General features: G+C 37.4%; 1 protein-coding gene and 1 long non-coding RNA gene across 2 annotated transcripts; one reads left to right on the top strand and one right to left on the bottom strand.

The window, feature by feature from the left end:
• Positions 1 to 6,398: 6,398 nt before the first annotated feature.
• Positions 6,399 to 16,757, bottom strand: LOC141086260 (uncharacterized). Its single transcript, XR_012231558.1, has 2 exons — positions 15,696 to 16,757; positions 6,399 to 9,381 (listed from the first exon to the last, which is right to left on the bottom strand). It is a non-coding gene; the product is annotated as an uncharacterized lncRNA (long non-coding RNA).
• A 2,372-nt stretch (positions 16,758 to 19,129) lies between these two features.
• On the top strand, positions 19,130 to 21,563 carry POU3F1 (POU class 3 homeobox 1). The gene has a single exon (XM_073572136.1). It carries the CDS (start codon positions 19,181 to 19,183, stop codon positions 20,306 to 20,308), a length of 1,128 nt encoding a protein of 375 aa, XP_073428237.1. The 5' UTR covers positions 19,130 to 19,180; the 3' UTR covers positions 20,309 to 21,563.
• The last annotated feature ends 3,150 nt before the right edge of the window (positions 21,564 to 24,713 follow it).

Genomic DNA, 24,713 nt, shown 5'->3' with positions numbered 1-24,713 from the left:
GTATGAAGTTTCTGTATTAATTAAAGTGATATTCCACTTTTAAACAAAGTGGACCTCAAAAGTATTGCAATAAGATAAAATAGTAAAATCATGTGGTACACACCGTCCCAGTGTTCAATTCTGGATATCAGCTAATGCTCCGGGTTTCTCTGATTTGGGTGCAGCGATACCATTCACTGAGATCAGTGGCTCTACTGATGTAGATGGTATGTGTCAATAAGCTCCATTATTAGCTTTAGTGATGTGACTTGATATGACCTCACCCCTGCAACCAAAGCACAAAAACTTGAGCAGTGGTAGATGGGATGCTGGAATCAGGGTGAGATTTGGTTATTTTATAAGACTGCAAGCATTTGGTGTCCACATTGATGACAGTGGAAAGCCCATTTAAGGAAAATAATCTAGATCTGTATTTATGTAGGAGATCTATGGTCTGTATTTATGTAGGAGATCTAGGGTCTGTATTTGTGTAGGAGATCTAGGGTCTGTATTTGTGTAGGACATCTAGGGTCTGTGTTTAAAGAGTCTAGGGTCTTTTTTTCTTTAGAGGATCTGGGTCTCTTTCATCCTGAGTCTAAGTCTCAATTTGTTTTGAGGACTCTGAGGGGTCACTCTGGTCTCATCTGAGGGGTCTATTTGAGGGGTCTGGTCTGAGGTCTGTATTTATTTAAGGGATATGAGTATGTACAGTATTTCTTTAGGGAGTCTGTGTTTTGAGGGTCTAGTCTAATACCTGTATTTGTTTAGGCGGTCTTATTTATTCAGGGTGCCTAGTCTGGGTCTTGTATTTAGCGAGTCTGGTCTTAGATTTATACGAAATTCAGGGTGTGTTGAAGCAGGTCATGGGTACTAGTTATGATTCAAAAGATTTAAGTTGAGGATGTTCCTTCTGTAAATAGGCGCGTTGAAAAAAATTGTATACCAAACTAGACGTGAAGTCTCCTTGATTGCATGTCCCAGAAGTAGGCACATATGGCAAAGTTAGATGCAACCTAAAATAATTAAAGCTTTGCTGACAAATTATTACTTCATCTTTCTTATAAATATACATCTATAGGTGTAAATAGCACATGGGGCAAAGATTAGGTTTTACCTTCCCCTGTAGGACTATCTGTCTTCTGGACCTGCCCACATCACCCAGACAATTTGCACAAACATAGCTTTCAACTTACTTGGATCCAGTGGGATAGTCTCAATTTAGGGGAGCCGTCCGGCTGTCCTGGGAGGCTAATGCAATGTCCCAACTTTCCCTCGCTCGGTATTTCGTAGCTCCTGCTCCTTCCCTGACAAATATTGGGGAATTTCCTCTAACTAAATGTGCTATGTATTTTCCTAAATTACAGACAGATTGTACTAGTAAATAGAAGTACATCTATATGTAACAGTGTATCTCAATGTACCGTACCTGTTTTTTATGGGTAAAATAAAATTCAGATTTTTTTCCTCTATATTTAAAATATAATGAAAAATAATGACAATAATGACATTTTAATTCACTTTTTAAAAATATAAACATCACAAATCAGTAAGCAACACGGACATATTACATATCCTTGTAATTGAAACAACCCATACAATACAGTGAACATATTGTTTACAGTGATTTTTCTCCATTATGCCCATAAAAAATGAGTTTTTGCTAAGATTTTTTAGACCCAGCGTTTTTTAAAAAAAAGTTTTATAGTACAGGAAAGCTTTGATTCTGTTCTTAAAAATTTAACTGTGTTTTTTCAAAACGGCACCATTCAATAGCATCTTATCAGTTCCTGAAATCCAATCCACTTTGCTTGGACAGCAAGGCCATGTTCACACTAAATTCTTCATTTATTCTGCAGCATTTTCTGCATAGGAATTCTGCTGCATTTAACTTTCCAAGCAAAGTGGATGTGATTTAATGAAAACTCCTACAAGCTGTGCATCTAAAGACACTGCTGAATGGTGCAGTTTTGATGAATTTTTTTCTCTATAAGCTTCTATAGGAAGCCTAAAAAAAGCATGTAAAAAAGGCTTCAAAAATAAGCAGAAAATCAAATATTTTCTGGTCTATAGGAAACACATTGCAAACCATGTTTCAAATATGCACCAGAAGATAAAACACATTGAAAAAGTTCATCAAAAATGCAATAACCATAAAAGATTGTTATCTTAGTATGTGGTGGACATCTGTAGAAACTGCTGTGAACACTGCCTTACAGACACCAAAAAAAGCAAGATGTCATATAATGAAAAATTAGAAATTTATGGCTACTACACCTGTGCATAAACATAAATTAAATCTGTAAGATCCATCTCAGATACAACGGTTGGTTATACGCCCGGTATACCTGGGTGGTCTTCTGAATTTCCATAACTGCTACCATGCCCCCTCTGACATTTACTTCTCCCAGGGTAAGAAGAAATGGTAAATTGGTGTGGCTAGGAGCATTATCAAAATTGCCACCACATATTTTGTTTCTCTTTGTGTTCTGGAAAAGTTGAGACGTATGGGATAAATTACCCATGGAATTTACATGGCATCTCCATAAAGAAATTGTTTGGGTTCCTAAGCCTTAATAAAACTTTCCTTTGGAAACCAAATCAGTTTACTACATCGATTCTGCTCCATGTATATTTATCGGGAATACCTTTTAAATCTTTCCAAAAGTCCTTTCTAATCTTCACTTCTAACTATTCTGTTTTCTCTTCTTACATGGTATTTCCCTGAAAAGTATAAAATAGTAACTATAGTAGATGGCATTGCTCAAATAAGAAGCAATTTGGGTATTTTCCATTTGACTGTAACCAGTGTGAGGATTTGTGATAAAGCCTCAGGTTAATATCACACACTTTACTGCCTCCAGCTGACCACTGCTCAGAATTACTATTTTTGCTATTCCTGGACATTGTAGACTTCGTGCACCAGCGCGAGAAGAAATAAGCATTGCTGAATATATAGGATGTCATGTAGTCACATAAGAGATACAAGTCTGCAGTTCATACCCTAATTATTTGTATGAAAATTTAACATTTTTACTTTATTCCATAACATCTTAAGGACTCTTATGTGCAGTTTTTTTAGAATGTGAAAAACAGCTTGTGTTCAGGAAAGATATATACCTTTGTACCATGTTAGCCAGAAGATAAAAAAAATATTTAGATCTGAGAGTCCTCAGTGGTTGATACTACTCAGGTCTCTTCATCAGGCATAGACTAATATTATTAGTCAATAGTATTATTCTATGCCTTATGAAGAGACCTGAGTAGTCTGGAAAACTTTCAGTTTGTTACCATCTTTTCAGTTAGCCATTACTATCAACCACTGAGGACTCTCAATTCTAAATATGTTTTTAGCTTGTGTTCAGGAATTTTTACATGCATTTTGGTGGATTTTTCTGACATTTTATACAACCGTCAAGCTTTTTTTGGCATTTTTGAAGTTCTAAAGACAAGTCTGAAAAACCGCAATTGACCCTTATAAATCCATAAGCATGCAGAAAAGTCAAAGTGCTTTGAAAGTAGACTTTGCAATATTTCCCTACAGGCGTTAAATATTCTGATTATTGTTGCCTGAACCACAAGTGACATGAATCAGACATTGGCTATGCGATTGCAGCCAGGTATGTTTTATTCTGAAGCGTTACAGATGATTCATACATTGGGGGCGATTCATCAAGATTGGCATAGCACACAACCACACTGCAACAGTCTTGCTGAAATAAATGGCCAAGGACTGGAGTAGCATTTCTGGCATACAAAGCACCGCATTTTTTATCAATCTGAAGGGCGAATGCGGGCATGCCCCGACTCCACCCATTTTGGAGGAGCGGAGTCAAACTAGGAAAAAAAACCACCTATAGTCTCAACTCGCCATTGCTCAAAAATGTTATAACTTTTCAAAGCTTTTACATCAGTTTTCTGATATAAAAGCTTTGGTGAAGAAACCCTGTGCTGAATTGTTTGAGGCAGGTCCCTGATTGACAGGTCTCTTCCTATGAAGAAATGCAGCTGTCTGTGCCCTTAGAGTCTTCTTTTTAAGTGCTTTGACCCGCCCCCAGTGCACTTCCAGTCTGATATGCATATACATCCATACCACTACTTCCATATGTAAGAATAGGCTGACAGGTTCCCTTTAATAGAAAAGTGCAATCTCTCTACTGATTTCTGACCAGGCTCGGACTGGCCCACAGTGGAACCAGGGAATCCTCTGGTAGGCCCCTGTGAAAGACTGCTAGTAAGTAGTGCTATTACACTTGATTCACAATTTGCAGAAGGAGGAATCATCTAATCAGTCTTTAAACAAGCTAGCCAAATTAATATTACGTAGAAAGAAAAGTAAATTTGTGTTCTAGGGTCAAGTTATTTTTGCATGTAGCTGAACAGTTGGCCTAAAAATCAACGTCACTGTTGGGCCTTTGCCAACCCAGTCCAACACTGTTTCTGACCGTTATTATTCTAGTTCCAATTATCAGATTACAGGCTGCTATAAACTACAATCCGTGCTCTGCTGACAGATTCTCAAAGGCACCTATGAAATAAGAATTAATAGCTTAGATATGAGTTTATAATGTAAACGTATTCAGTTTTATCGTCATTCAGTGCATAATATATTAGAAAGTGTGTAGCTTAATTCCTATAAGTGCATGTCAAGTACATATGTAATTATATGTGTCTCCATATGGATCTGTGTACATCTTTATGGGCATACTTCCAACTCTGGCATGGGCAGTCCCATGTTGACAGTTTACAATCAAAGCAACCGGTAACAAACAATGCTATACCTCCCTCATTTCTTGTGAAATTTCTTGTCTGCCAGAGCAAATGCACACTCCACCCCCAGTAATGGGGACACACCCAAACTTCACTTATGTGTGTAACCCCATATTTCTCACATTCGAAAGAGCATATGATGCTGATTAACACTATCACAGCTTATCAGACACATCTGAAAATGCACGGCTCGTTGTTCAGGGCTGACCTGGTAGTAATTGCTTGCTGAACATTTATACAGTATGTATGTTGTACAAGTACTGTATATGGGTGGTAATTTACCAGTAATTTCTATGTACTTCTACTATGCGCCAAATAATGGGGGTCTATGGCAGCGTTAATGAACTGCGTTACACCGCGTTATACCAGACTGCCATAACGCAGTGTGACCCCGGCCTAAGGAAATTGAACTAACAATCCCTTGTACAGTGCACTGCAATATAGCAATATATTGTAAGATGACAGTGGCCCTGGCTTCCTGGGTGCACAAATATGAAATACATAAGGCACTTCAGCAGCCCCATGACCTCCATGACAATGCCTTATTGGCACTCCTATTCCAACCTCATAAATGCCACTTTTAGAATGAGTATTAACATATAAAGGGTTACACTGATGCGATCAGAGCTACCTCCCATCACAGCCATTAGACATGGGTCTCAGTTGTACAACACAGCCAACAACTGCGCTGTATGGAGCAGGCTTAGCTTCTGGGCCCATTCCATACATTGCGCATAAGGCCAAGAGAGCTCCCCGGGTGCAGAGGACACTGGCACATGCCTTGGTTTTTCAGGTGCAGGCACCGGCCCTTTATGTCACTCCTATAAGGTCCTTTACGCATATATCTGGCATTGCATTATCATTTCCATCATTTTTTTATGAAAACACCAGATTGAAACCGATGGAGAAACTAATCCCAATGTTTTGCAATGGATTGTTCTCACCTCTTCGGTGCATCAGTTGTGCTGAGAATCTGCAGCCACCAGTTCTGGGGACGGATCACAACGTTGGATGCAGTGTTGTGATCCGCACCGGATCAGTGCCGAGGATAAAGTGATGAAAAACCTTGATGGCAACTGTTGTGAATCTCCGATAGTTTTGCCATCATTTGAGTTGCACCCAACTTGATAAACTGAGCTTAATCCAGTCGATATGTCAACCCAGTCCAAAATATTAGCACCTGGATGCTCGAAAATGAAAATAATATTATCCAACTTATGATGTGATGTTGCTTTGTATGTACAGTATATGTGACAAGGATCAGCTGATCTTTCCTCGGTCGTCATCTTGTGCTCATCCATGTAAACTGGTTATATATGTGATATTTGCAGGAGGCATTTGTGAACATCATATAGAAGGCAACATGTTGTACAGTTTTATATTACACTAAAGTGAGCCTGATGTAAAACAAAGAAAATAATAACCTCTAAAACATTAAACTCTGCTTTTACCGGTGCCCAGAAACCCATCAATAGGCACGGAATTAGCTCAAAAGTGAGTTACACTGTGGTCCACTGTGTCATTTTCAGATGGGGTCTACTAAATTCATGGGTCGTGTTAGTTTGGCCCTTGTTAGAATCTGGGCCCACATTAGGTTCTCAATAATAATAGAAGAAGTAGTGGAGAGAAACAATGAAATGAAGGAGACAACATTGACATTCACATTTTATTGGACACAAAATTTTGTGACTAAGTTCATAAAACACATTTATGTCTGAAAAAAAAGTTCAGTTATTCTATCTTTTATGCTGATAACAAAATGGAATCTGTAAAAGAAATAAAGGAAATAAATAATGCACTTTTATATGTTCTACATGGTAATTCCTCCTATTACTATCTCTGCTGTCAGTGAAGGTGAATATTCCTGTTTAAATTCAGGGGCTGAAAATTTGTCCAACTGACCCAAGTGCTGGATTTTAGATCTTGTTTCAAAAACTTTCAAATAACCATAGAAAAGCCCACCTGATGTATAAAGAAAACCTTTCACCAGGATGAGTAATATTTAGGCTGGGATCTCAAAATAAACACTTTGCTTTTCAGAGCCCTATGGCTGAGTTCACAAATGTATGAAAAATGTTAAATTTTTCATCCAGAAAACAATGTCTGTTTTTTGACATCTACATGGCATCTATTTAGCATCCATTTTTAAACATCAGTAATTAAAATGTTTTAAAAGGCAAAATCTAGTTTGCTATGTTAATAATTACAATGGATCTGTTAAACATGATTTCTATATACATAGCACCCATATTGTATCCATCTTTTTTTGTGTGTTCACCCATTTAAATGTGTGGATGATTCTCATGTGAAAAACAGATGAGATTGTGATATAAAAATCTTCATGTGAACAAATACATTGTTTCACCTTGGTACATGTGCTGTCTTCTGTGTGGATAGCCCTCCAAAAATGCAAACAAGTCAAAGTACTCTAAGGCCACGGTCACACATTCAGTCTTTGGTCAGTATTTTACCTCAGAATTTGTAAGCCAAAACCCGGAGTGGGGGATAAATCCAGAAGTGGTGACGTGTTTCTATTATACTTTTCCTCTGATCGTTCCACTCCTGGTCTTGACGCACAAATACTGAGGTAAAATACTGACCAAATACTGAACGTGTCCTTAAGCCACATGCACATGGTCAGTATTTTAATTTTTTACCTCAGTATTTGTAAGCCAAAACCAGGAGTGGGTGATAAATCCAGAAGTGGTGACGTGTTTCTATTATACTTTTCCTCTGATTGTTCCTCTCTTGGGCTTGACGTACAAATACTGAGGTAAAATACTGACCAAATACTGAACGTGTCCTTAAGCCAAATGCACATGGTCAGTATTTTAATTTTTTACCTCAGTATTTGTAAGCCAAAACCAGGAGTGGGTGATAAATCCAGAAGTGGTGACGTGTTTCTATTAGACTTTTCCTCTGATCGTTCCACTCCTGGTCTTGCCGTACAAATACTGAGGTAAAATACTGACCAAATACTGAATGTGTCCTTAAACCACATGCACATGGTCAGTATTTTAATTTTTTACCTCAGTATTTGTAAGCCAAAACCAGGAGTGGGTGATAAATACAGAAGTGGTGACGTGTTTCTATTATACTTTTCCTCTGATCGTTCCACTCCTGGTCTTGACGTACAAATACTGAGGTAAGGCTGGTTTCACATTTGCGTTAAAGGCCGCAGCGTCGGCCTGCGCACGGCAGCTGCTAAGCCCCGCCCCCTGCTGCGCCTCCGCCAGTAGCTCCGCCTCCGGGCACATGACGCTGCATGCGTCCCCTATCTTTATCACTGAGGACAAAGACCGTGCGCAGTATGCGTTTGGTGGCGCCTGCGTCCTTTTGACGGTGCGCCGAGCGCAACCAAATTGCAACAGGTTGCGTTTGGCGCTGGTCGGCGCACCATCAAAAGGGTGCAGGCGCCACCAAAACGCATACTGTGCATGGCCTGCGTCCTCAGTGATAAAGATAGGGGACGTATGACGCATGCTGCATCATGCGCTCGGAGGCGGAGCTATCGGAGGGGGCACGGCAGGGGGAAGGGCTTAGTGGCGGCCGTGCGCAGGCCGTCGCTGTGCCCTGAAACGCAAATGTGAAACTAGCCTAAAATACTGACTAGATCCTGAACCTGTCCTTAAGCCACATGCACATGGTCAGTATTTTAATTTTTTACCTCAGTATTTGTAAGCCAAAACCAATAGGAGGTGATAAATCCAGAAGTGGTGACGGGTTTCTATTATACTTTTTCTCTGATTGTTCCACTCCTGGTTTTGGCTCACAGATACTGAGGTAAAAAATTCACCAAACACTGAACGTATGAATGTGGCCTAAGAGATCTATTCTTCAAGAAAGTATATCATGTCATCCAAGTCAGCACTTGTGAACGGCTGAGAGTTGATAGAAGTGGATGAATATGAAGTTATTTTCCGCTGTCTGATGGATACTTTGAGAGACAATTGAATGAGTGCAGTTCAGTGATCTAGTTCAGTATTTTTGGGTTACATGGCAATTATTTCATCCACAGTATAAAATAAGCATTTGGGTGTGAGAAATCAGACCTAATGCTTATATACAATATATCTCATGGGGCTTGTAAGAAGTCTTTATTAAAATATGAGTTATATACCATATATGTATTTATCAATATATCAGGTGAGCCCACATCGTTTGTATATCAATGTGTCAGTGGCAGGATCCACACTACTCGTACTTGTACTTTATGACAGATCCCACCACATCCCTGCCCACACCTCTTCTCGCCCTGTTTCTGCAGATGTTGCTTGTTTTTCATTTTCTAATACTCCTCCTTTATTTATAATAGGGAGGTATATTTGTGTTGGCATTTTTTTGTGGTTGTGCAATAAAATACATCAGCAACACCTTCTATCTGTAGAATGCCTGGAAGCATCGTGTGATTGAGTACATGATCCTTCTTCACTTCACCATTTGTCCTGAGCTCAGGGAAGAGCTTCAGATACTGCAGACAGGCTACATGCCTGTGATAGATGTGCGGTTACCTTAAATTTAAAGGAAGGTCAATGATTGTATAAATGCTGGCATGGAAACATATTTTCCGAGTTTTAGGTTACGCTCTAGGTAGGGGATATCTCCTGTTAGCCCAGTCGAGATCTCAGAAGGTCTCTGGAATATAAAACAATTATTTTAGAAACGTGAACATGAGAAAATATATAGATGATAGATAGATACAGTAGATAGATAAATAGATGATAGATAGATACAGGAGATAGATAGATGGATGAATGGATAGATAGATAGATAGATAGATAGATATGGGATAGATACATAGATATGGGATAGATAGATAGATAGATAGATACAGTTGTGACCAAAAGTATTGACACCCCTGCTATTTTGTCAGATAATACTCAGTTTCTTCCTGAAAATGATTGCAATCACAAATTCTTTGGTATTATTATCTTCATTTAATTTGTTTTAAATGAAAAAACACAAAAGAGAATGAAGCAAAAAGCAAAACATTGATCATTTCACACAAAACTCCAAAAATGGGCCAGACAAAAGTATTAGCACCCTCAGCCTAATACTTGGTTGCACAACCTTTAGCCAAAATAACTGCGACCAACCGCTTCCGGTAACCATCAATGAGTTTCTTACAATGCTCTGCTGGAATTTTAGACCATTCTTCTTTGGCAAACTGCTCCAGGTCCCTGATATTTGAAGGGTGCCTTCACCAAACTGCCATTTTTAGATCTCTCCACAGGTGTTCTATGGGATTCAGGTCTAGACTCATTGCTGGCCACCTTAGAAGTCTCCAGTGCTTTCTCTCAAACCATTTTCTAGTGCTTTTTGAAGTGTGTTTTGGGTCATTGTCCTGCTGGAAGACCCATGACTTCTGAGGGAGACCCAGCTTTCTCACACTGGGCCCTACATTATGCTGCAAAATTTGTTGGTAGTCTTCAGACTTCATAATGCCATGCACACAGTCAAGCAGTCCAGTGCCAGAGGCAGCAAAGCAACCCCAAAACATCAGGGAACCTCCGCCATGTTTGACTGTAGGAACCGTGTTTTTTTCTTTGAATGCCTCTTTTTTTCTCCTGTAAACTCTATGTTGATGCCTTTGCCCAAAAAGCTTTACTTTTGTCTCATCTGACCAGAGAACATTCTTCCAAAACGTTTTAGGCTTTTTCAGGTAAGTTTGGGCAAATTCCAGCCTGGCTTTTTTATGTCTCTGGGTAAGAAGTGGGGTCTTCCTGGGTCTCCTACCATACAGTCCCTTTTCATTCAGACGCTGACGGATAGTACGGGTTGACACTGTTGTACCCTCGGACTGCAGGGCAACTTGAACTTGTTTGGATGTTAGTCGAGGTTCTTTATCAAATATCCGCACAATCTTGCGTTGAAATCTCTTGTCAATTTTTTCCGTCCACATCTAGGGAGGTTAGCCACAGTGCCATGGGCTTTAAACTTCTTGATGACACTGAGCACGGTAGACACAGGAACATTCAGGTCTTTGGAGATGGACTTGTAGCCTTGAGATTGCTCATGCTTCCTCACAATTTGGTTTCTCAAGTCCTCAGACAGTTCTTTGGTCTTCTTTCTTTTCTCCATGCTCAATGTGGTTCACACAAGGACACAGGACAGAGGTTGAGTCAACTTTAATCCATGTCAACTGGCTGCAAGTGTGATTTAGTTATTGCCGACACCTGTTAGGTGCCACAGGTAAGTTACAGGTGCTGTTAATTACACAAATTAGAGAAGCATCACATGATTTTTCAAACAGTGCCAATACTTTTGTCCACCCTCTTTTTATGTTTGGTGTGGAATTATATCCAATTTGGCTTTAGGACAATTCTTTTTGTATTTTTTAATTTAAGACAAATTAAATGAAGATAATAATAACAAAGAATTTGTGTTTGCAATCATTTTCAGGAAGAAACTGAGTATTATCTGACAGAATTGCAGGGGTGTCAATACTTTTGGCCACAACTGTAGATAGATAGATAGATAGATAGATAGATAGATAGATAGATAGAAAAAATGGGAAGCAGGTTTAGCAAAAATGTAAGAGAGGACTTTATTAGGCCCACATGGCATGTTTTTAATAAACAAACCCTATCATCCCCTCTTCTCGATGGAAGAACCGTAATCCTAAATCTAAGTTGTTTCTCAGAGTGGTTCATTTCTACGAAATGTTTCGAGATAGGGAGATCAAGTCTCCTTTTCCGTATTGTGTAACGTGGTGTTTAATACTGGTCTTTAAATCACAGGTGGTCTCACCAACATATAAAAGGGAACAACGGCACTGTAACAGATAAATAATGTACTTCTATAGATAGATATGGGATAGATATGAGATAGATAGATAATAGAGATAGATAGATAGATGATAGATAGATATGAGATAGATAGATATGAGATAGATAGATAGATAGATAGATAGATAGATATGAGATAGATAGATAGATAGATAGATAGATATGGGATAGATAGATAGATAGATATGGGATAGATAGATAGATAGATATGGGATAGATAGATATGGGATAGATAGATAGATAGATAGATAGATAGATAGATAGATAGATATGACATAGATAGATCGATAGATAGATATGAGATAGATAGATATGGGATAGATAGAAGATAGATAAATAGATATGGGATAGATAAATAGATATGGGATAGATAGATAGATGATAGATAGATAAATAGATATGGGATAGCTAGATAGATATGGGATAGATAGATAGATAGATAGATACATAGATAGATAGATAGATAGATAGATAGATAGATAGATAGATAGATATGGGATAGATAGATATGGGATAGATAGATAGATATGAGATAGATAGATATGGGATAGATAGATATGGGATAGATAGATAGATAGATAGATATGGGATAGATAGATTTATAGATAGATAGATAGATAGATATGGGATAGATAGATAGATAGATAGATAGATAGATAGATAGATATTAGATAGAATACACATAAATTCACATTAATTGGTAAATATAAAAAATCTTTTGTCTTGCCATGTGTGGTCTTTCACCCATATTGCAGGAGTAGCCAATATTTACTGTGTCTATCTTTTACACACAAGGTTATGCTGTAGCTTGAGCAATGCCACTGTGGATCCCCTGTAGTTTAGGCCAGATTCATATTAATAAGTCTGATTGTTTAAGGACACAGAAAGAAGCATTTTTGCATCCTGTAAGGCAAATATTTACTGGAAATACACAAACTGATGTAGTCTGCATCCCTTGCCAGCCCATGAAAATGAAATACAAGGCTTGCAGTGCTGGCAACAGGTGAGTTTTACTTCTGCAATCACTTTATAGAATCTTAGAGATCAGTAAGCCTTTGCAGAGTAGGTCAGTTATATAGGCCTTTTCCTACTTATAGTATGTTCATATGTGGCAGATGTGTTGCCAGAATGTTCATATCTAATAAAATCCATGTATATGTTGCAGAAAAAAAAAATATTTTCACTTGCTCAAATGTCTGCAACAAGTCTGCCACATGTCCTCTACTCTTCTGACCTTGCGGTTAATTCAAATTTGCCATAGTTGATTTCAGTGGTTTAATAATATATTTTGGGCCTCACAGTCCTACAAGAGCCTGCACCATTCATGGTTGACTGCTTCCCTTCAGATCCAAACTCTTATTTGGCACAGATACAGGTTACAGATGTCTAGCCTGGGCTACACTAACCAGCGGTGATGCCCATCATATTCTAGAACAGCCATCTCTGGCATAATGTGATACAGAGCAGGAGACTGAAAACGAATGCAGGGTCAAAGTGGCAGCAAGGAAAGCTCAGACTAGCAGAGACTGCACTTATCACACAAACAACCTTCTTACATCTGTACTAGGGGGTTGCTGAAAATGGATTGGATTCAGATTACGCCTTTTTTATTATTTGCTTAATTTTTTGGTCTTTATTTTTTTATGTTTATTTAATAATGAACTGTTTACTTTTTTAATTGAGTTAAGCAAGTAATGGAGGTTAGTCCTTACGGAGAAAGTGAGAGAATATTAGGAAGTAGATAGAATTTGTTCAGATCTTGTGATACTTTCAAACAAGTTCTTAGTACACATGTAGCAAAACTGTTTTTTTTTTTATTTTTTTTTTTTTTTTTTAAATCTTCACTGCCACATTAATTTTGGTCACTCTGTAAGTTAGGTCCATAGATTTACCTGAAGTCCTATGAGAAAATTATATATTGTTCACATTATGATATGTTTTACTAAGTGGCAAACTCAGCCCTGCAGCATTGGAAGTCATTGGCTAAAATTTACAGTAACCAAAAATAAAAACGAGACATGTCACATAGAAAAGCGAATAAATGGGGCTATAATAATAAATAATAATAATATTGTAAATGAAGGAAGACACACATCTGTCTGCTGATATATATAACAGCCTTTATACGTATTTATAACTTTATATAGCGAGAGAGAGAGATAAGCATATATCTACATAGATATGTATATGTATATATATATATCTGCATACATAGTTGCGTTCTTATTTTCATGTTTGAACTAGAAAGCAGATTGTGGCCTAGACTTTGAGTACAATTGGAAAAACTATACATTTTGATGATGACATCCCAATTAGCTTACAAATTCTGCTAATTAAAAGCATGGATAACTACTTAATGTACAATATATTATCAAGATATAATCCATGATGAGCATATACTGTACCAATGGATTAAAAATATATATTATTAACTATGGAACTTATGAAACTTACGTGTGTGACCCCCAAGGATATCTATACTTGACACCACCTGAACTTTAAAGTAGCTGAATGTTACTAAATCAAATTATAAATTGGAGAAATAAAATGAATATCATACAAAACACTTTCATAGGTTGGAAAATAATACAAAATGTACAAAGGTTGTTTTCTACAAAGTTTTTTCACCTCATATCTCCCTAATAAACATTGCAAATGAGCATCTGGAAATTATGCCTATAGGACTTCCAAACAAGCAGGCTAAAATTATGCAAGTAAGTATACAGTGAGAGTTGGGGTATATGTGCCAGGTCCAGGCACCTTAAGCACACAGGATATTAATCCATAAATATTTCCAAGCATTAATTTAATACATTTTGTAGCTATTGGACCAATAAGGTCAAAATAGACTGCAATGCAGAAGCAATTGTATGCTGTATACTATTATTGTATATATATTCAATAAGGGGCACTTGTATTACGTGCACCAGCAAAGAAAGCAACCATCTCTGGAGTTCTGGGTTGTAGGATGCAATATGTAAATACATAGATAGGTACAGAGGTAGATATGGAATAAATAGACAAGTAGATAAAGAAGCAGACATATATTTAGATAGATAGATAGATAGATAGATAGATAGATAGATAGATAGATTCATTGATCCATAGATAATTAGTAAGTAAATACAGTGATAGATGGATAAAAAGATAGATGGAATAGAGGATAGATAGATAGATAGATAGATAGATAGATAGATAGATAGATAGACAGAAAAACTGACAGACAGATAAAGTAGATAGATACAGCAGATAGATAGATATATAGATAGATAGATATGAGAGAGATAGAGATGGGATAGAGAGATACATAGATAGATATGGGATAGATAGATAGATATTAGATAGAATACACATAAATTCACATTAATTGGTAAATATAAAAAATCTTTTTTCTTGCCATGTGTGGTCTTTCACCCATATTGCATAGATAGATAGATGGATAGATAGATGGATAGATAGATATTATTAAAGAAAATTTGACAGCACTACCAAAAGAAGCCTGGTGCAATAAAACCTGCTAAAGTGATGTCCAAACCTCCAAAATAGATATTCAGAAAAAAACAGGCAGCACTCCAAAAATTAGAGTGAAAAACTGTGGCTTTACTGATCCATTAGCAGCAAGCTATAGATATAGATATAGATAGATATGGGTTAGATAGATAGATAGATAGATAGATAGATAGATAGATAGATAGATAGATAGATAGATAGATATGGAATAGATAGCAGCAAGCTATAGATATAGATAGATATGGGTTAGATAGATGGATATGGGATAGATAGATAGATAGATAGATAGATAGATAGATAGATTGATATGGAATTGATATGGAATACATAGATAGATATGGAATAGATAGATATATAGATAGAGAGATCTATAGATAGATAGATAGATAGATAGATACAGTAGATACATATATATAGATACATAGATATAGATAGATATATCTGTCTATAGATAGATATATGTATCCATCTATCTATAGATACGATAGATAGATAGATAGATAGATAGATAGATAGAAAAATTAGGGGAAAAAACCTCCAGGACTTAGAAATTACAACATGTCAAAATCATATCAATATTTTTTAAATTGTATAAGTGACTATACGGTAAATAAAGAATACCACATGCAGTCCAGAACCTTTCTCGCCCACCTTATAGCGCCATCAATCGCTTGCTCAGAGTATAAGTTGGGGAAAGTTAATCCTATGTCTTGCAGGTGGCTCTTGATGGAGTCAGGACCCTGTGACTGCAGATAGGGTTAGATCCCAGACAATCACTTTAGGGCTGCCACCTCGAAGCTTAATTTACAGAATCTGGGCGATGACCTCAATTCCTAATGTGATGATTTACAAAGTGAGTATAGCCTAATAATCAGGGGCACGGTGGGGTGTGATGTGTCAGGTCACCAGCTCTACACAGGAATCAGACCAGACACCAGTCATGTTCAGAAGCTTCGATCATAATGGCTGTGGGAAAATAAACTTCTCTCCAGTGACAAGAGTGAAAGACAAATAGAAAGCGTCTCTGTGAGAATGTCTCAGACTTTGCTTTCTGTTACTAATATCATGATGATGATTCTAAAATCTGTTTCCAAGGCATCAATAATGTCTTTCTCCATGAGTTGTGGGCTTGAGGTTGCACACAGTCCTATTTCTCTCTGGATCTCTCGCCCTCATTTTTCCTTCTATCTCTGATTGAATTCTATTCAGCTTGCTTTCTGTAAGGCCTTTAATTCTCTCACCATAGTTACCATTGGGATCCTGACAAATATGTCCCTTCACAAAGACAAGGCCATATTCCACACAATGGCCAATCTGGACACTTTTACCCAACTTTTACTGCCTGTCCCTGTAACAGCACAACAGCTAGTCTTTCTTTTCACTGCCTTCCAACCATCTTGCCAGCTTTTCATGTCTACAAATTAGGATAACTGTAAAGAGGAATCAAAGAATTTTAGGGCTGCTCATAGGGACATTAAATGAGAAGCCTCTTTACTGGAAGGGTCTTAGAGGGAAAATCTAGGACAAATGCAAGGCAAAGAATCCCTTCTCAGGTGGCTTTTTGTTAGATAAGGCTGTAGAAAAGAGAAATGAAGAAGTGAGGTGACCACATCTAAAAGGTATAGCAGAGCTGAGAATGTCATCTGTCACTGGTAAATTTAGTTTGTCGCTGAAGAGAAGTTCCACTAAACAGTTAAACTGAATAAATATATATAATACATCACTGGGGCATACACTATATATATATATATATATATATATATATATATATAGGCTTTTTAGGATAGATCTGCTACATGTTTCATTTTCTACAACTGTAGCGTGTCTATATATAATATACATATGTATGTGTATATATATATATATATATATACTGCAACATGTGGCAGTTAGATTTATTCTAATGTGCATCATATATATAATATGCACCACAAAATATTTTTCTGAATCTCCTATAACTTAAAACATGGAAGTGGCATGTAAAGAGTGTCATGCCAGCATCTAAAACCTCTGCGGGCACCCATTATCTGCCAAGCATATGCCCATGCACGTTGCCACAACACAACAGCTTTTCTTCTATTAATGTGATAATGGGCAATTACTTTGAATGTGTACAGTAAATCTGTGTGTACATATACATATATGAAAATGCATTTATTATATATATATATATATATAGCAATTAAAATACGATTTTAGTGGTAGAAAATGAATATATATTATAGTATATCATCCAATATTTTTTTCATTAATTATTGCTTTTTCCTATTAATCCAATAGCTACTTTCTGGCCGAATCCAAAATGAATAATGCTACTGATAAATGTAAAACGAATGATGCTACTAATAATCTGGAAGGTGGCTAATTCAGGTAGCATTGAGCTGTGATCCCAGCACTGCAGATCGTCCTGGTGAGAACTTACCAAACAGCTCCTGCTGAGGTCTGGACTCGAGCTCGTGGGTGCCAGTGTCCTCCGTGGAGTGAGGTGGGCTCCAGATTGTGTGAGTGTGTGTGCTCAGCTCCTCTCTGCTCTGTGCATGGCAGCTGCTCTGCAATTCATACAACTGGTAATTTGCAGTTAGGGCAAAACGTGCCCAGAAAAACAATCAGAAATGAGTGCAGACAGAGAAAGGGAGAGGAATGGCCACCACTAGCTAATTGACTTTGAAAGGCACCAAAATGCAGTTTTATTTCTTAAATAACACCCAGCCTGGTAAATAGTTTGTTTTTCCTTACCCTGATAGATGCAGCAGTATTAAAATTTAATTCAGAATAATTAGTTGTGGTTATTGGAGTGCCTGGGTAATTATATTATTTTGATTTAAAGACTGTGCAAGGAGGGGAAGAAAAGGCTCCCAGCCCTGGAAAGAATAGTTATTCTTCTAGTATTTCAAATACTGTCACTAGCTGCCGCTTTTTCATTAGATCATCAGGGCAAAGCCTCATTACAATATAGAATATTCCATTTCTCAACTTTTCAACGCACAGTATTGTCGCCCTATTGTGCCCATATGCAGGACATGGTAAGATTTACACGTGTATGGGTGTATATATATATATATATATATATATATATATATACTGCTTCCAATATATACATACTATATAGGCAGATAGATATTGTTTACAGATGTTTCTAAAGATAGATGGACACACATATGTATATAAATATTTTTATATTATATTGCAATATAAAGATATATGTACATATGTAGTTTTCTATATATATATTTATTTTTTTTACTGCATTCTCATATATCTAAATATGTATAAGTATATATATATAAAGTACAGTCATAAAATACCAGATTTAGCCTGATGTGCATCATGTAACATACACCATAACTCACCAGAGTCTTCCTGCCTGGCTCTGCTATGACATTAACCATGGAAGCAGCATGTAGAGAATGCCATGCCAGCACCTGAACCCTCTGTGGATACCTATTCTCTGCCCAAATACACACTCCTAACTTAGCAGAATGTGTGACCTTGCATATATAACAAGGCAATTACTATACAGATAAGGCACTATATATATATATATATATACCACTGGTGGACATGCATCCCTTCCTCCTGCAGTTGGATCCTTATCCCAGAGCAGGTCTGTGCATTCTGTAAGTGTGCTGCATGCAGGGTGACGATCAGATAATCCCTTCCCCAAATCTGCTAGTGCCAGAGAATCTCCCCCTTTTTCACTGCACAATCTCAATTAGCCTTGATCAAGTATCATAATAAGAGGAATTAATAATGAATAATTCCAGCCAAACCTGCCCATCTCCGATGCATGGAGTCCAATGTAAAATGGCAAGCAGTATTTACACTGGATTTCTATGTAAACTCCAAAACTACATTCCTTACTCCCCCACGTGGTTGTTTGCAAAACAGCATGAATGAAGGCAGCTGACGAATTGGAGGCAGCCGAGCAGAGTCAGTCCGTCGCCGGCAGCCAATCGTAGCGCCGATCGGAGCCAATGGAAGTTGAGGGGGTGACTCCGAAGTGTCAGTCAGAGGAGGCTAAGCCAATGGCGTGCGGGGTGGGCCGGGCACAGCGCCCGGGATCGCTCTACAGGGCTGCATCTGTGTTCTAAAGCCCAGAAAGCGGGGAACTTGCTGCCAGTTAAGGAGTAGGAGCCATGGCTGCAACTGCTCAGTATCTGCCCAGGAATAACACATTGCCTTCCAATCCTCTCATGCATCCGGACTCCGACAGGATGCACCAGGGCACCACCTACAGAGAGGTGCAGAAGATGATGCACCAAGAGTACCTGCAAGGCTTAGCCACCAACGCCGGGCACCCCATGAGCCTCACCCATCACCAGTGGTTGCCCAATCCCACCAGCGACTGGGGCAGCGGCTCTCACCTAGGTGGACAGAACGATCACAGCAAAGCTGGTGTACAGAGCAGCAGAGAGGACCTCAGCAGCAGCTTCCACCACCACAGATCACACTTGGTCCACCAACAGACGCCCAGCAGTCATGCCTGGGCACAGAGTGGGGGGCATCACTTGTCTCCGATGTCCCCCAGCTCCAACAGTCACCAGCCTCTGATTTATTCCCAGTCCTCCTATACAAACCTGAATGGCATGCTGGGGCCACAAGCTTCTTCCTTGCACCACAGCATGAGAGACCCCTTGCATGATGACCCAGGAGTCCTTGACACCCACGTAGAGTCGCCTCCTCAGCACCTTAACCATCATCAGGACCACTCCGATGAAGACGCCCCCAGCTCTGACGACCTGGAACAGTTTGCCAAGCAGTTCAAGCAGAGGCGGATCAAGCTGGGCTTCACCCAGGCAGATGTTGGCTTGGCCCTGGGCACCCTGTATGGCAACGTTTTCTCCCAAACCACAATTTGCAGGTTTGAAGCTTTGCAACTGAGTTTCAAGAACATGTGTAAACTGAAGCCCCTGTTGAATAAGTGGTTGGAGGAGACAGATTCCACTACAGGAAGCCCGACCAACCTAGACAAGATTGCAGCCCAGGGAAGGAAAAGAAAGAAGAGGACCTCCATAGAAGTTGGTGTGAAGGGAGCACTAGAGAACCATTTCCTAAAGTGCCCCAAACCATCAGCCCATGAGATCACCAGCCTGGCAGACAGTCTTCAGTTGGAGAAGGAGGTGGTGAGAGTTTGGTTTTGCAACAGAAGGCAGAAAGAGAAAAGGATGACCCCAGCAGGGGTTCCTCACCCCCCCATGGAGGATGTGTATTCACAAGCAGAGACCCCTCCACTCCATCACACACTGCAGACCTCTGTACAATGACTAAGAAATATATAAAGAGAGGATGTGAGGGGGGTGGGGATGAAGTAAGTACTTTTGGATTTTACAAAAGAGAATAGTTACGGGACCCCTAGAAAGACTGGAGGACCTTTCACCAGAAGACTAAATTCAGATACCAACCACAATAATGTCCCTTTCCCAAATCTTTCTGCTCCACCTCAGATCATCAGCTATTCTTGTTTCCTCTTGAAGGTAAAAGGAGAAAGGGGGAGGGGGATCATTTATATTGTGGGCTAGATTGAGAATATAAGAACTGTGAATATTTTTTATTATTAACAATGTAAATCTCCTGACAAAGTCCTTGGCAGCTTTGAATGAAAAGGTGTTATTTATTAATTAGACTCTTTAGCTCCTGAAGTGCAGTGGAAGGGAAATATCTCTGGCATGGAACTGGATACTAGCAACGCAATAAAATGACTTATTTATTGGCTTTCACATACCTTTTATTAAAGCATCATACCGAGTCAAAGATTCATTTCTCTCTCTTTTCATTCCATATTTCTGCTTTCATGTATCGTATCAGGTTTAAATCACCTGGTGAGCAGCCCATTTTTCTAAAAATACATATGATGGGACACCCAATGGAGCGATAGTTCTTCACATTAATTAATGTTCTTGAATTATTTAGGCTCCTTATTAATTGACATAGTTTGACCACAACCTTTCAGGGCAAAATGCCAAACAGAATGTATTCCTTTATCTGTATGAGTTAGTAAATCAGGACAACACATAGCCTTCCACATGCCTCCATAAATCTATAACATGTCAAAAAAAGGGAGCTATAAGGAAAAAAGGGATACAAGGAGACTTGCATATTCCATTATAAAAGCAAATAGAAAAAAAAAGCAAAAAAAAAAAAGATTTTTTACGTAATATTGTAAATATGTGTTATATGTATACATATGTATGTTTTTGAAATCTGTGTATTTTTTGGTTCTGTTTTCATTCTACACACTTTTGTACAATTACTAATTTTAAGAGAATATTTTAATATTATTTCCATATAAACCTTCCCCTTTCTATTTATTTTCACATTTTTTTTTTGGCTGTGTAAATTACTTTGCAATATATATATATATATTTTTTTTTTGTTTTGTTTGTTTTTTGTTTATTTTTTTGGTTTGGTGACTTCTGTTTGTAACTTTTACAAATGTAGATTTGCAATTTACTTTTTATATTTATGTTAAAAGTAATATTGTATTACTTACATAAAAAAAATGAAATCACTTTAACGAAGCCTGGTGTCTTCTTTTTTATTTTTTATTTATTTTTTCTTAACTTTATTGAAAGATGTAAATTGATCTGAAAGCCTGTCGAGTCAGTAATGACCAAAACTGGAATGCATTTAATATATTTAAAATAAATGGATATGTGTTTGACAGCTTTAAAACTAGTAGATCGCTACATTTTTGGTCCATGAATGCATTTATTTTTTCGATTTTAAGCTAAAAAATATACTTATTCATTTGTCTCTCTGCAATTCTATATGAAACTTTTATTTATAGTAGCTAAGGATATGTACACAGTGTCAGAGATGCACTAAAGTGTGTGTTTTATTTATTACTATTCACTTAGCATAACACAATACACAGCAATTAAATTACACCTTTCATCCCCCCCCAATATTCTTATATATACATGTGTGTAGGGTGTGTTATATATATACACATATATATACACACACACACAAACTTTTCTCCTATAGACAAAGTACTTTTCCTTGCATTAGTGAGCTTTATACACATATATATACACACACACACACTTTTCTCCTATAGACAAAGTACTTTTCCTTGCATTAGTGAGCTTTCTGTTACGAGACATATGCTATTGTTTTGTGCCCTTTTTAACTAGTACTGGAAGTTGCTGACTCCCCTAGTGTTTTAGCTGTGATACAGAATATTGTTTTTGTGTCTTTTATGATGTTTTATTATTGTATAAACATCATCCTTTATACCCAGATCTTAGGGAAATCCTATTTTTGTGGAATGTAATCCTGATACATGTAAGCACAATTGATACTACTGAACTGACCTAACTAAACACTTATTTTTCCCCCTGTATTTTCATTATTTTGAGACTTTTTACAAGTCTCCAGTGTTTTAGTTTCATTGTATTTAATAACAATTTACGCTTCATCTAACATTCCATATGAACATTTGACAGATGCAGAAGGCAGTTCACTGTCTACCTACCATTATTATTTTTTTATTAATCAGACACATTATCAGTACTCTTAGGGAAATAGCCACCAATTCTGACCCTCTAATATTTTGTTGTGTTGCTTATTTATAGTATATTTAACTGTCTATTAAAGGAAGACGTTCATCTTCACACCAGTCCTGAATTCTGAGGACTGTTCTGGGTTTTTTTCCACTTTATTTCAGCTTACCTCCAATTACACTGCACTGACAAAAGATAATATTAGTATGTTTCATGAGATAAAGCTATTGTCCTTGTATTCTTGGGTTAAAGGCACTTTCTACTCCGAAGCATGTGAGTGCTCCCTGTTTGTGATTGGGAATAGACACATGACTTGTAGTATGACTAATGTGGTTACCAAATGCTCGCATGAGTACATAGAAGATGGAAAGGGCACTCTTCAATATTCACGTCAGGGTGATGGTTTTGTAGTCAGTTGAGGGAGTTGCTCCAAAACAACATCTACTGGGCCATCAAGGGTACTTACTGAGAGTCAGCAGGCAAAGGGAGTGGGCTTTGTTTTGGAATAATGTCCACTACTTAAGACCAAATGTACTGTTTGCAAAGCTTTTAGTATAGAATGATGGTACATCCAGAAACCATCATTCTCATCAATAATGTGACTATCACATTTTCATTCTTATTTAGGTAGGCACCTAGAATATCTAATATTGGCCTAGGTTCATTTAGGATATATTTATATTTATTTATTTATTTCAGGGGTAGCTCTGTGATTATATATATATATATAATCAGAACTTCAATAATTCTATAGCTCTGTGATGGGTATATATATATATATATATATATACATATACATATCTATCTATTATCTATCTATCTGTCTATCTGTCTATCTATTATCTATCCCATATCTATCTATTATCTATCCCATATGTATCTATGTATTTATCTATTTATCTATGTATCTACAGTGTCTATCTATAGATATACATATACACCACAAATCTATAAACATAGAATTATTCAGGACCTGATATTTAGTGTAGAACAATTATATTTCTATAAATGTGGGCCTCTGTGTGTGTAATATATATATGTACTAAATCCTGCCACTGCTCTGACAATATCTACATTTTTAACATTTTCTAATATGGAAACTTTTTCCTATTTGTAGAAATGGCTGCATGTACTTTAAACTATGGTTTTTTTTAATACAGGAAATGTAATATTTAAATATTTGTATGGATTGTTGGATTTACACACCGCGCATTCACTACACTGAGCAAACTTTGCATGAATAACACTATAAAATGCATATATGGGAATTGATGGGTTGTATACTCAGCTAATTGCCTGTCTTTTAGACACACTGCAGTTAGTTCCATATCAATCTTATATCCCCCGAAACAATAGAAATGAACAATTAACACAACTCCATTATTTAGAAAGCAGATGGGTGGTATTAGCCACAGGGTGAAAATGATATAAAATCCATCTTTGGTACAGATAATTTGGTTATTGGCTTATGACGGTTCTCAGATGTCTTGAAGCTAAGTTTCCTTGGCTTGAGGTAGCCACTTTCTCCTTTATCTACTCCTGTACAGACCTGAGTGTTACCAGAAGGCACTTAGACGCCTGTGTAATAACTTCACAAGTCATCATATTCCATAGCAATTTAATGGCAATTATTATATATACAAAATACAAAAGCAATAACGTTTTGATTGTTCGTTGATGCTTCACTTTAACCTCCTGGGAATGGGTTAATTTCATGCATAACAGATTTCATTGCCCTATGCCACTAACATATTGTCTATATTTGTATGTGTTGCTTATAATGTATATTAGCAGTGGGAAAAAGATATTGTATGTATGCTGAGTAGTGAACATACACTTATTCCTTGTTGTTCTTCACAATGACACTATATATATATGCACACATATATGTATATATAGATATACACCTGATTTTATTTCCGTCATATAGTATTTCCCTTCCAATCCATTGCTAGAGTTCCCTCTGATGACTATAAGCGATCTGTTCAATAATTCAAGGTTTTCATTACCCAGTTTAGGGCCTTTAAAATTTATTTTACTTATATTTCATATACTATAAGTATTTATAGATTTTTTTTATCCACAATATCGAATTTCACACATTATTTTTCTGGCAGTGCCCGCAAAAAGTGTTTCTGATATTTTTCAGTCCCACCAGTAAGAA

This window comes from Dendrobates tinctorius, unplaced genomic scaffold (genome assembly GCF_039654945.1).
Source record: "Dendrobates tinctorius isolate UK_male_01 unplaced genomic scaffold, ASM3965494v1 ptg000007l, whole genome shotgun sequence".
NCBI lineage: Eukaryota > Metazoa > Chordata > Amphibia > Anura > Dendrobatidae > Dendrobates > Dendrobates tinctorius.
This window is presented reverse-complemented; position numbering and strand designations above follow the sequence as displayed.

Coding starts and splice junctions, on each gene's coding strand:
- POU3F1 (XM_073572136.1), top strand. CDS start 19,181: ATGGCTGCAACTGCTCAGTATCTGCCCAGGAATAACACATTGCCTTCC.